Source organism: Salmo salar, chromosome ssa27 (assembly GCF_905237065.1).
Source record: "Salmo salar chromosome ssa27, Ssal_v3.1, whole genome shotgun sequence".
In the NCBI taxonomy this organism is placed as follows: Eukaryota; Metazoa; Chordata; class Actinopteri; order Salmoniformes; family Salmonidae; genus Salmo; species Salmo salar.
In genome coordinates, this window is record NC_059468.1 from 9,489,092 (window position 1) to 9,501,799 (window position 12,708).

The 12,708-nt window shown below is 43.8% G+C and overlaps 1 protein-coding gene across 1 annotated transcript; it reads left to right on the plus strand.

The window, feature by feature from the left end:
* Nucleotides 1–1,014: 1,014 nt before the first annotated feature.
* Nucleotides 1,015–11,843, plus strand: LOC106588428 (vesicle-associated membrane protein 2). The gene is made up of 5 exons (XM_014177408.2): nucleotides 1,015–1,857; nucleotides 2,849–2,966; nucleotides 4,399–4,557; nucleotides 8,751–8,802; nucleotides 11,440–11,843. Coding segments are annotated over exons 1-5 (348 nt in total). The 5' UTR covers nucleotides 1,015–1,855; the 3' UTR covers nucleotides 11,457–11,843.
* Nucleotides 11,844–12,708: the final 865 nt, after the last annotated feature.

A 12,708-nucleotide genomic window follows, 5' to 3' on the forward strand; every position in this document is an offset into this window, starting at 1 on the left:
GTAATGTTCCAACATCTAGTGGGAATCCTTATCAGAAGAGCGGAGGCTGTTATAGCAGCAAAGGGGGGGACCAACTCCATATTACCGGCCATGATTTCAGAATGAGATGTTCGACAAGCAGGTGTCCACATACTTTTGGTCATTTAGTGTAGCATGTGGAAGTAGTGCACAAAAGGCACAAAGCTGGTAGCCAAAGTTCCAGAAATGCGTGAAAAAGGAGAAATATATAGGCCTACACATGATGATAATAAACAGAGATATCCACATACTGCACCTTTGGCCATGTAGTGTATGTCTGTCTATGACAATTGCAGGAATTGATTCAGAGTTTACTTGTTCAACCTCTCTGGGGATTCAAAACATATCTTTCATATTATAAAAACATGAATGTCTGCCTAGTCATTTCTCTAATCTTTACCACAAAAAAAAGTCAACACAGCAGAATGTACAGAAGCAAGCAACACAGCAAAAGCAGTCTTAAGACTTCTATCACCATAGCGACCAATAGACTACCATACCTCTTCATGCAACTGTGTACAGAAGCTCAGCAAGTAAACTTTTGAAAAAAATCGAAATGTAAATAAATCCATCTGTTGAAATGTGAATATTAGTAACAGCGGTGAAATAATACGATTATATGTGGTCAAAGAGTAACACATTACAGTTCCAGTCTCAACATTATTTGAAATGCAGGTGATTTTCCAATATGAATTTGTCAAACAGCAGCATTGTAAAGGAAGATTAGAATGATTGCAAACTATGACGTGTACTCCTGTGAGACCAATATATTTTATCTGGGACTGTGTATACACTGTATCTGTTGTTACTGAACAACCTCTAGGTTTCCGGAAACAATCTGTCAATGTATTAATGGAAGTGGTGTACAGAATAAAATATCTTGAAGGAGACTCTGGTCCCTGGAGTTTGTTTGTTTCTATTAATCTCCATGACAACATTTTTCCCCCTCGGGCGCATACTCCCTAATTATTTCATAATTCGCTTTCCATTTAGACTTTCCTAAAAGCCAAACAAGAAACGAATGACTCGACTTTGAAGTCATTGCTGGAGAGCCTTTCTGCTACGTGACCACTACAGATGACCTCAACTTCATAATGATCTGCTGCCTAAACGGGATTTCTTGCTTATGCATAAGCTCGAAGCAACCAGCACACAGACGCACTCACTCCCGTGTACGCACACTCACTCACTTTATGTTGAGCTAGTTCCATTTCTGTTTTGCAGTGGATTTACTCTTAGAAGCTGACATGAGTTACTTTCAAGCATCATTGGTCTGAGAAAAACGAGACAAAGCAGTAGGCTCTCCCTAGAGGTTCACAAAAGCAAGTCAGAGCAGCTGTAGTTTTTCTGATGGAATTATACATTCTGAGAGAGCGCACTTTTCTCGTGGCGACAAGCAAGTGATCATTTCCACTGGCTATATTTTTCAGTAGTCGACTATATCAATCCAAAAACTTTGGATCTAGAGTTTTGACTTCATTTAGAAGTGTTTATACAACTATCGATTGGGACGGTCACATACAGGGAACCTGCTGCATCACTCTGTAGGCTTGCCGACTGCGAGTCGTGCGTCAAAGGCTCATCGACATTTTCCACAGGCGACCCCTCGCAGTTGTTTCAGTAGAGAGTTTGGAATAAATTGGACCAAAGTGACAGAAGACGTCTGGATTCCTACGGAGTACTGAACCAAAAGTCCCTTGTCTGTGTACAGTACTACTTTCACAAACATAGCTATAGTCTCTCTCTCGCTCTCTCTCTCTCTCGCTCACTGTGCGAGCCCTCCCTCTCCTCTCTCCCTTGAAAGCGGATTATTTAGTATAAAGCAGCTACCATCGACATGTGAGTAAACTGAATTGTATCCTGTTTTTTAATTCAGCTAAATGTATACGATGTATTTCTAAAATAGTGTCTGATAGAGATACGGTGTGTTAAATAATGATTTTAGGATGTTAGAGAAAGTGTTTGTTTTGGTAATGTCAACTAAATGCAATTATGGGTTAGGGTCCTGCTAAGCTAAAGCTCTATTAAAACAGCTGCTCTTATATATTTATTTTAGTATTCCAATAGTCTCCCCGAAAAGTAAAATACATCACAGAAAGCAGGCCTATTACAATGAAATGTTAGGCTAGATGTCTCTCTATTGTCAGTCTCATCATATCAATAGTAGAACGCCTCATTCACAATGACTCAGTCAATATTCATCACTGTGCTCATCTTCATATTGGCTTTTATGAAGTGTTGTAGTGTTTAAAAAATATATATAATTTGGATCGTTTTTTTTTAATCACTAGCCTACAGCACTTTGCCTGGCTTGTTTATCTGGAACAAGATGCATCCATCTTTGTTAAGAGCAGCCTTCATGGCTTTTTCCCACTAATCCCTCTCCATTTTGCCAGTGGAAATCAAGCCTGTCTAATACAGGCTCTGTACCAAATCAAACCCGAGGGGTTATTTGGTCAGGGTTTGCTCAGCCATGATGATAGAACAGGCCTATGATTTGCCTTTTATAGTTTAAACATCATATGGACAATTTTATACCATAGCCGATGTACAAAAACAACTGACAAATACTGCTTATTAATAGTGTTTGAAGAGGCCCACTTCAGTTATTCTTCACTTAGATGCTAATGCTAGTATAGCCTACTTACTATATGGCTTAGCAAGATCAGATAGAATCAAAGTCTATGTGCGTGCAGCAAAATGGTTATGTTTTTATTCCCTAACGATGGAGTAAAATGTCAAACAGGTACACAAATAATCCGTTTTGGTGGGTTTTTGTCAGTTGCTGTTGTTAGGAACATAATGCCTCTCTCTCTCTCTCTCTCCGCAGGTCGACCCCAGACGCAGGAACCTCGGGAGCCGCTGAGGGAGAGGGGGGGCCTTCGGCCCCAGCACCCAACCTCACCAGTAACCGACGACTACAGCAGACACAGGCACAGGTGGACGAGGTAAGACTCAAAGAGGACCGTTTTTGAAGTGTTGTTCTTTTGATATGTCGGTGTGATTGATTTATTTAGACGATCATGTAAACAACCTTTATCTGTCAGGGATGTACAGAAGGCTTATATGTGAAGCAAACTATTATAAAGACCAGGTGGAAGGTGGGAGGAAACGATAATGAAGGGTATGAATAGAGGGAAGGAGGAAAGGATAAAGCCAGGGGAAAGAAGAGAGGAAAGAATGAAGGGATAAAGGATACTCTCTTTACTGTAGTACGACGTAAGATGAAAATCAAAGTCAAGAACGATGGGAGGATGGGGGTCCTAAGTGGAGAAGATGGGCAAGGTGATGGGAGGCAGGATGGGATTAAAGGATGAGTGGTCCATAAAAGGAAGAATGATCGAAGAAAATAGGGATGAGTCAGTGAGAGGTTACAGGGGCCGAAACATTGATCACAGAGGGAGACAACCTGACGTATTCTCTAGCCATCTGTGTGAGTCACATCAACATTTTTAAAGTTTAGGTTTACACATCCTTTGTAATCACTCATAATGAGGATGAAGAGGGCCCATAGAGGTAAAAACGTTGCTATTGAAATACCGTAGCATTCAACCAACGATTCACAACATCCGTTCTGATCAGACGTGATTGATTACCTGGTCATTGGGTAATGTCGACTCTGTCCTGCCCTTACCGTCTACCGTACATTACTGACATTGGCAGTTAAAAGTTCACATTACTTCTACTCTGTCAGAATTGATTTCCCGACCATTCGGGGCAATGCTAGCCTCCACTGCAGACGTTCTACAGGTAACTGACAAAATAATGGAAACACTTGAGTAAATGAGGGCTACAAAGTCTATTGAAAGAAGGTGCTTCCCCACAGGTGTGGTGTAGGAGTTAATTAAGCAATTAACATCCCATCGTGCTTAGGCTCATGTATAAAAAAAATGTTGGGCAGGCTATTATTTTGGCTACCATGACTATGCCCCCATAGGATGACAATGCCCCCCACAGGGAACTATTGGTCACGAATGGTTTGATGAGCATGAACATGGTGTAAACCATCTGCCATGGCCGTCTCAGTCACCAGATCTCAACCCAACTGAACACTTATGGGAAATTCTGGAGCGGTGCCTGAGACAGCGTTTTCCACCACCATCAACAAAACACCAAATTATGGAGTTTCTCGTGGAAGAATGGTGTCACATCCCTCCAATAGAGTTCCAGACACTTGTAGAATCTATACCAAGGTGCATTGAAGCTGTTCTGCCTCGTGGTGCCCCAACGCCCTATTAAGAAACTTTATGTTGGTGTTTCCTTTATTTTGGCAGATACCTGTAGGTTTCTTCATCAACAAGAAATACAGTGTTGAGGTCTGATAAGGCCAAACTAGCATGATGCTGACTGTTCTCTCCTTTCCACTCCTGTCACCTATAGGTTGTGGACATCATGCGTGTGAACGTGGACAAGGTGTTGGAGAGGGATCAGAGACTGTCGGAGCTGGACGACAGGGCCGACGCGCTGCAAGCCGGGGCCTCACAGTTCGAGAGCAGTGCTGCCAAGCTGAAGAACAAGTACTGGTGGAAAAACCTCAAGGTTCGTGTTTGTGCGTGTGCGCCCGACTGGGGTCAAACCCGGTTCTCCTACACGCCGCAGGTCTGTATTAGCCCTCTGAGTTAATGCCTAGGCATTACTTCAGGGGGCTAACACAAGTCTTCAGGTCTCATGCAACTCTTCACACAAGCAGGAGTCATTTGTAAAATAACCTTCACATAGGTCACTCTTTAATTATAAAGTGAGTTTGCTGTTTTATGCTTAGGCTTGCATAGTGCAGGCTACCATACCATGGCAGTCACACACTAACTGTATATCATGATAAGGTATTGGGGTATTTCCACAGTGCTCAGACATTTTATACAAATGATGTCCCTATACAGAGAGAACTCTCTCTCTCCAACATATCAGACCTGGGTTCATACAGTATTTGAAATCCTTCACTTTAGCTGCGCTTGACTGAGCTTACCTGGAACCAACAGAATATGGAACCAACAGAACATTCCCAAAAGTGCAAATCCTGCCAGTCTATGTGACCCTTTGCCCCTACAACTACCATCTTAGGCCTTTGTTTTCTCCTTTCTCCTGTGACCTCACTTAGGGCTCTATTCACTCTGTATCGCTGAAGTGTTAGATTGCACAGTAGAAATGTAACTTGAATTTCCAGTTGAGCCGACATATGCAACGCTTTTTTTATTGTGAATGCAGCCGCTAACACGGGAACATTGCCTTGAAATTTCAGTCACGCTGTAACGTTGAACTTCGGCGATACGGATTGAGTAGAGCCCTTACCAGACACAAAATGTAGAACCTTCTATCAACCATGCTTCAATCCACCTTTCTCACAGCATGAATTTATAAACCCTCAACCAACCCCCAACCACCCCCCCTCCCTCTGCTTTTGAGCACAGATGGCTGTCCCGTCGCCCGTCCAATCACGTGTGTCCATTGAGGAGGGGGAGTGGTTAGAAATCCCAATCTGGATTACAGTGTGATGCAGGATTATAAACTCAGCTGTGGCTCGACTCGTGATGTAACCCCTACAGCTCATCCCTTTCTCCCTCTCACTCTAATGCTCCCTCTATTCCTCTCTTCCTCTGTTATGTACTAACCCTCCCTTCCTCTCTCTTCTCTCTCTCGCCCTCTCGCTCACGATCCCCTTGTATAATCTGTCATCCAGTCTCCGCCCCAATAGTTTATTTGTATTTTTCTCCTCTCTTGTGCTGTAATATAATATTCATCACGGCTAACCTCTCTCTGAAATGGAATCATTCTTTGCCATACAGGCATAAACTACATCACACCGGTGTACCTGTTTAGGTCATTGCTGATGTAAAAAGGTCTTTTAGAAATGAATGTGAATTGATGATTGACTTGCAGTAGTGTCATGGTCATGCTTATGTCTTCCTGGCGTATAATCCACATGGGACGTGCCGCAGCAGTATTATAGTGCTTTTGTTTATAAACTCAGCAAAAAAAGAAACGTCCTCTCACTGTCAACTGCGTTTATTTTCAGCAAATTTCACATTTGTTCATACAAATATTTACACAACAAGATTCAACAACAGACACAAACTGAACAAGTTCCACAGACATGTGACTAACAGAAATGGAATAATGTGTCCCTGAACAAAGGGGGGGTCAAAATCAAAAGTAAATGTCAGTATCTGGTGTGGCGACCAGTTGCATTAAGTACTGCAGTGCATCTCCTCATGGACTGCACCAGATTTGCCAGGTCTTGCTGTGAGATGTTACCCTACTCTTCCACCAAGGCACCTGCAAGTTCCCAGACATTTCTGGGGGGGAATGGCCCTAGACCTCACCCTCCGATCCAACAGGTCCCAGATGTGATTAATGGGATTGAGATCCGGGCTCTTCGCTGGCCATGGCAGAACACTGACATTCCTGTCTTGCAGGAAATCACGCACAGAACAAGCAGTATGGCTGGTGGCATTGTCATGCTGGAGGGTCATGTGAGGATGAGCCAGCAGGAAGGGTACCACATGAGGGAGAAGGATGTCTTCCCTGTAACGCACAGCGTTGAGATTGCCTGCAATGACAACAAGCTCAGTCCGATGATGCTGTGATACACCGCCCCAGACCATAACGGACCCTCCACCTCCAAATCGATCCCGCTCCAGAGTACAGGCCTCGGTGTAACGCTCATTCCTTCGACGATAAACGCGAATCCGACCATCACCCCTGGTGAGACAAAATCAAAACTCGTTAGTGAGGAGCACTTTTTGCCAGTCCTGTCTGGTCCAGCCATGGTGGGTTTGTGCCCATAGGCGACGTTGTTGCCGGTGATGTCTGGTGAGGACCTGCCTTACAACAGGCTACAAGCCCCCAGTCCAGCCTCTCTCAGCCTATTGCAGACAGTCTGAGCACTGATGGAGGGATTGTGCGTTCCTGGTGTAACTCGGGCAGTTGTTGTTGCCATCCTGTACCTGTCCCGCAGGTGTGATGTTCGGCTGTATCGATCCTGTGCAGCAGGTGTTGTTATACGTGGTCTGCCACTGCGAAGACAATCAGCTGTCCGTGCTGTCTCCCTGTAGCACTGTCTTAGGCGTCTCACAGTACAGACATTGCAATGTATTTCCCTGGCCACATCTGCAGTCCTCATGCCTCCTTGCAGCATGCCTAAGGCACATTCTCGCAGATGAGCAGGGACCCTGGTCATCTTTCTTTCGGTGTTTTTCAGTCAGTAGAAAGGCCTCGTGTCCAAAGTTTTCATAACTGTGACCTTAATTGCCTACCGTCTGTAAGCTGTTAGTGTCTTAACGACCGTTCCACAGATGCATGTTCATTAATTCTTTATGGTCCATTGAACAAGCATGGGAAACAGTGTTTAAACCCTTTACAATGAAGATCTGTGAAGTTATTTGGATTTTTACGAATTATTTTTGAAAGACAGGGTCCTGAAAAAGGGACGTTTCTTTTTTTGCTGAGTTTACTATGGCTGGGATTCAATCCAAGGGACATTATAGAGCAGACTTTTAAAGGTAATTTACGCTTGAACCGACATGTGCATGCATTTTGCTTTGGAAATTGCCTTTTAAAAGGTTGACCTTTCCAGTCCGCTGCTCTTGGATTGAATCCCGGCCTATGTAACGCATTACAGTTTGATCTGTTTATGATCAGTAGCTGATCTACTGTACATTGTAAATAACCATGAGAGAGATGGAGAGAAGCAACAGCAAGCAATATACACTATATATACAAAGTATGTGGAAGCCACTTCAAATTAGTGGATTCGGCTATTTCAGCCACACCCACTGCTGACAGGTGTATAAAAATCGAGCACACTGCCATGCAATCTCCATAGATAAACATTGGCAGTAGAATGGCCTTACTGAAGAACTCTGTGACTTTCAACATGGCACTATCGTAGTAGGCCACCTTTCCAACAAGTCAGTTTGTCAGATTTCTGCCCTGCTAGAGCTGCCCCGCTCAACTGTAAGTGCTGTTATTGTGAAGTGGAAACGTCTAGGAGCAACAACGGATCAGCCGCGGAGTGGTAGGTCACACAAGCTCACAGAACGGGACCGGCGAGTGCTGAAGCGTCGGGAGCTTCATGAAATGGGTTTCCATGGCCGAGCATAGTTTGCGCTAGGCCCTTAGTTCAAGTGAAGGGAAATCTTAACGCTAAAGCATACAATTACATTCTAGACAATTCTGTGCTTCCAACTTTTTGGCCATGGAAACCCAACAGTTTGCTCCATACAGAAATGCGAGGTCCATACAGAAATAGTTTGTCGAGATCGGTGTGGAAGAACTTGACTGGCCTGCACAGAGCCCTGACCTCAACCCCATCGAACACCTTTGGGATGAATTGGAACGCCAACTGCGAGCTAGGCCTAACCGCACAACATCAGTGCCCGACCTCACTAATGCTCTTGTGGCTGAATGGAAGCAAGTCCTCGCAGCAATGTTCCAACATCTAGTGGAAAGCCTTCCCAGAAGAGTGGAGGCTGTTATAGCAGCAAAGGGGGGACCAACTCCATATTAATGCCCATGATTTTGGAAAGAGTTGTTCGATGAGCAAGTGTCCACATACTTTTGGTCATGTAGTGTATATGCAAAGAGCAAGGTTACAGCTGTCATGATGAGAGAGTAACATTGAAGGGATTTGATTCAGCCCTCTCCAGATTAAAAATGATACAGAAATGTGTTAGAGATAATATAGAAGTGTTCATATTTTAAGGTTTTATATCGTTTCTTTTTTTTTTCTCCAGATGATGATAATAATGGGAATCATAGGAGTCATATGTGTTGGAGTTGTCTTCTGTAAGTACCATATATAGCTATACTGAATCAAAATATAAACGCAACATGTAAAGTGATGGTCCCATGTTTCATGAGCTGAGATAAAAGATCACCGAAATTTCCCATACACACAAAAAGCTTTTCCATAAAATGTTGTGCACTAATGTGTTTACATCCCTGTTAGTGAGCATTTCTCCTTTGCCAAGATAATCCATCCACCTGACATGTGGCATAAGTAACAGTGTAGGTTCCGTCCCTCTCTTCGCCCCAAACCGGGCTCGAACCAGGGACCCTTGCACACATCAACAACTGACACCCCACGAAGCATCGTTACCCATCGCGCCACAAAAGCCGCGGCCCTTGCAACGCAACGGGAAACCCTACTTCAAGTCTCAGAGCGAGTGACGTCACCGATTGAAATGCTACTAGCGCGCACCACCGCTAACTAACTAGCCATTTCACATCGGTTACACATATCAAGAACCTGATTAAACAGCATGAAAGGCCACTCAAATCTGCAGTTTTGTCACAACACAATGCCACAGATGTCTCAAGTTTTGAGACATCCGTCGTTTTAGCAAATTTGGCAGTTTGTCCAACCGGCCTCACAACCGCAAACCACATGTACCACAAATTTGATGTAACCACGCCAGCCCAGGACCACCACATCAGCTTCTTCACCTGTGGGATTGTCTGAGACCAGCCACCCGGACAGCTGATGAAACTGAGGAGTATTTATGTCTGTAATAAAGCCCATTTGTAGGGGAAAAAACTCATTCTGATTGGCTGGGCCTGGCTCCCAAGTCGGTGGGCCTATGCGTTCCCAGGCCCACCCACGGCTGTGCCCCTGCCCAGTCGTGAAATCCATAGATTTGGGCCTACTTTATTCATTTCAATTGACTGATTTCCTTATATCAACTGTAACTTAGTAAAATCGTTGCCATTGTTTTACGTTGCGTATTATATTTTTTGTTCAGTATACATTTTCACTTACAGACGAAGTCTGCTTCACTTGAGTTTTGTGAAATACATGCACATTTATTTTTGTATTGCTGTAGTCTGATGTCAAAAGTAGGAAACAACTGTTTACTCTGTGATATTTACAGTTCATTCAGGAAGTAGTCAGACCCCTTTACTTTTCCCACATTTTGTTACGTTACAGCCTTATTCTAAAATGGATGAAATAATTTTTTCCCCTCATCAATCTACACACAATACCCCATAATGACAAAGCAAAAACAGGTTTTTAGAAATTTTTGCAAACGTATAAAAAAAACATCACATTTACATAAGTATTCAGAACCTTTACTTTGGCAGTGATTACAGCCTCGAGTATGATGCTACAAGCTTGGCACACCTGTATTTGGGGAGTTTCTCTCATTATTTTCTGCAGATCCTCTCAAGCTCTGTCAGGTTGGATGTGGAGCGTCGCTGCACAGCTATTTTCAGGTCTCTCCAGAGATGTTAGATAGGGTTCAAGTCCGGGCACTGGCTGGGCCACCCAAGGACATTCAAAGACTTGTCCCAAAGCCACTCCTGCGTTGTCATGGCTGTGTGCTTAAGGTTGTTGTCCTGTTGGAAGGTGAACCTTCACCCCAGTCTGAGGTCCTGAGCGTTCTGGAGCAAGTTTTTATCAAGGATCTCTGTACTTTGCTCTGGTCATTTTTTCCTCGATCCTGACTAGTCTCCCAATCCCTGCCTCTAAAAAACATATCCGCAGCATGATGCTGCCACCATCATGCTTCACCGTAGGGATGGTGCTTGGTTTCCTACAGATGTGACGCTTGGCATTCAGGCCAAAGAGTTCAGTCGTGGTTTCATCAGACCAGAGAATCTGGTTTCTCATGGTCTGAGTCTTTAGGTGCCTTTTGGCAAACTCCAAGCGGGCTGTCATGTGCCTTTTATTGAGGAGTGGCTTCCGTCTGGCCACTCTACCATAAAGGCCTGATTGGTGGAATGCTGCAGAGGTGGTTGTCCTTCAGGAAGGTTCTCCCATCTCCACAGAGGAACTCTGGAGCTCTGTCAGAGAGACCATCGGGTTCTTGGTCACCTCCCTGTCCAAGGCCCTTCTCCCCCGATTGCTCAGTTTGGCCGGGTAGCCAGCTCTAGGAAGAGCCTTGGTCGTTCCAAACTTCTTCCATTTAAGAATGATGGAGGCCACGGACCTTCAATGCTGCAGAAATGTTTTGGTACCCCTTCCCCAGATCTGTGCCTCGACACAATCCTGTCTCGGAGCTCTACGGACAATTCCTTCAATCTCATGGCTTGGTTTTTGCTCTGACATGCAGTCAGCTGTGGGACCTTATATAGACCGGTGTGTGCCTTTCCAAATAATGTCCAATCAATTGAATTTACCACAGGTGGACTCCAAGTTGTAGAAACAGGAAACAGGATGCGCCCGAGCTCAATTTTGAGTCTCATAACAAAGTCTTTGAATACTTATGTAAATAAGGTATTTTTTTTATTTTTAATACACTTGCAAAAATGTCTAAAAACCTGTTTTCACTTTGTCATTACGGGGTATTGTGTAGATTGAGAAAAATGTATTTAATCATTTTTCGGAATAAGGCTGTAACGTAACAAAATGTGGCAGAGGGGGAAGGGGTCTGAATATTTTCCGAAGGCACTGTACATGGTCTCTCATCTTCTCCCTTGCAGTGTATTTCTATTATTGAGCTGGCCTCTTCAGGGACGGACAACAAGCGCAAGACGAGATACTGAAATGCCGCCAAATCCACGTGTGAATCCTGCCTTCCCTTTACCCCTCCTTCATCCCCCTCTTCTTACCAATGCCTTCCATCTGAAAACCACCATGCACACGTAGACGTCGGCGCAGTGCCTCTCCCTCTTCTATCCTCACGGGTTATTCTCTGCCGCTGTGTCCTTGAGCAAGGCACTTAATCCCTACAATTGCTCTGGTGACGCTGCTCTGTGGCTGACGCTGTGCTTCCCCGGACCTTGTGGGTGTGTGTGTGTGTAAGGTTGGGTATTGTGACAGCAAATCAATCAACTTCTGTTGTAAAAATGGACAATAAAGTATCTATTCTATTTTTGGCGCTCTCTCCAAGTGTTTTTGTCTTTCTTCACCCCCCCCCCCAATCCCCATCCCATTTGTGTGTTTTCCCTTCAAGGGACAATTTGTGACATTACACAAGGCTTATAACATTTAATGACTGCATGGATTTCTCTGATATATTGAGGGGGGAAAGGCGGGGGGACCACGTGGACAAAAGTTATAGAGCTGGAACAAAGGGGGAGAATGAATCCTGTTTCAAAAGCGAACCCCGATCGGTCCATGTTGAATGAGTTTCCCTCCATTTTTTCCCAATCAATGATTGTCTCTTCTGTTTTTCAAATTAATATGCATGTCTTGAACTAACTTGTTAGGTATAGTGGTCTTTCGATATCCACATGTCCTTTTTCTCTCCCTTAAGACCTGTATACCTCCCTCCAATCTAACTTCACTGTAAAAAGGTACAGTAATAGCAAAGAAAGACAACAAGATATGCGAAATGATTGAGTTTCACTTTGACTACACTGTACTAAACACACCCCCGTGTAGGTTTATGACAGTAAACAGAGGGAAATAATATAGTTCACCCAGTTTACTTGAGTGGACAATCTGCACAGATGTAAAATATCATACTTAATGGAATGTTTCAGATTTACGTACAGAATAAATGTTCTGAGACCAGGTAGCTATAGATGACTAACAAATCAACCAATATTTGGATATTGCCACCTAATGTATCCCCTGAAAGTAAGTTAGCTGATTAAAACTAACGCCATCATGAACTACCCAGTAACAGATCATTTTAGCAAAAAAAAAAACTTGGCTGCAAGTGATTTTACAGCAAGATAAGAACCTCAAGCACACGTCTAAACCCACAATCTTATCTGCTTATTTGTGGGTTCTATCCATAGAGA

Coding starts and splice junctions, on each gene's coding strand:
- LOC106588428 (XM_014177408.2), top strand. Junction 2,967..4,398: donor CACAGGCACAGGTGGACGAG/GTAAGACTCAAA, acceptor TGTCACCTATAG/GTTGTGGACATCATGCGTGT. Junction 4,558..8,750: donor ACTGGTGGAAAAACCTCAAG/GTTCGTGTTTGT, acceptor TTTTTTCTCCAG/ATGATGATAATAATGGGAAT.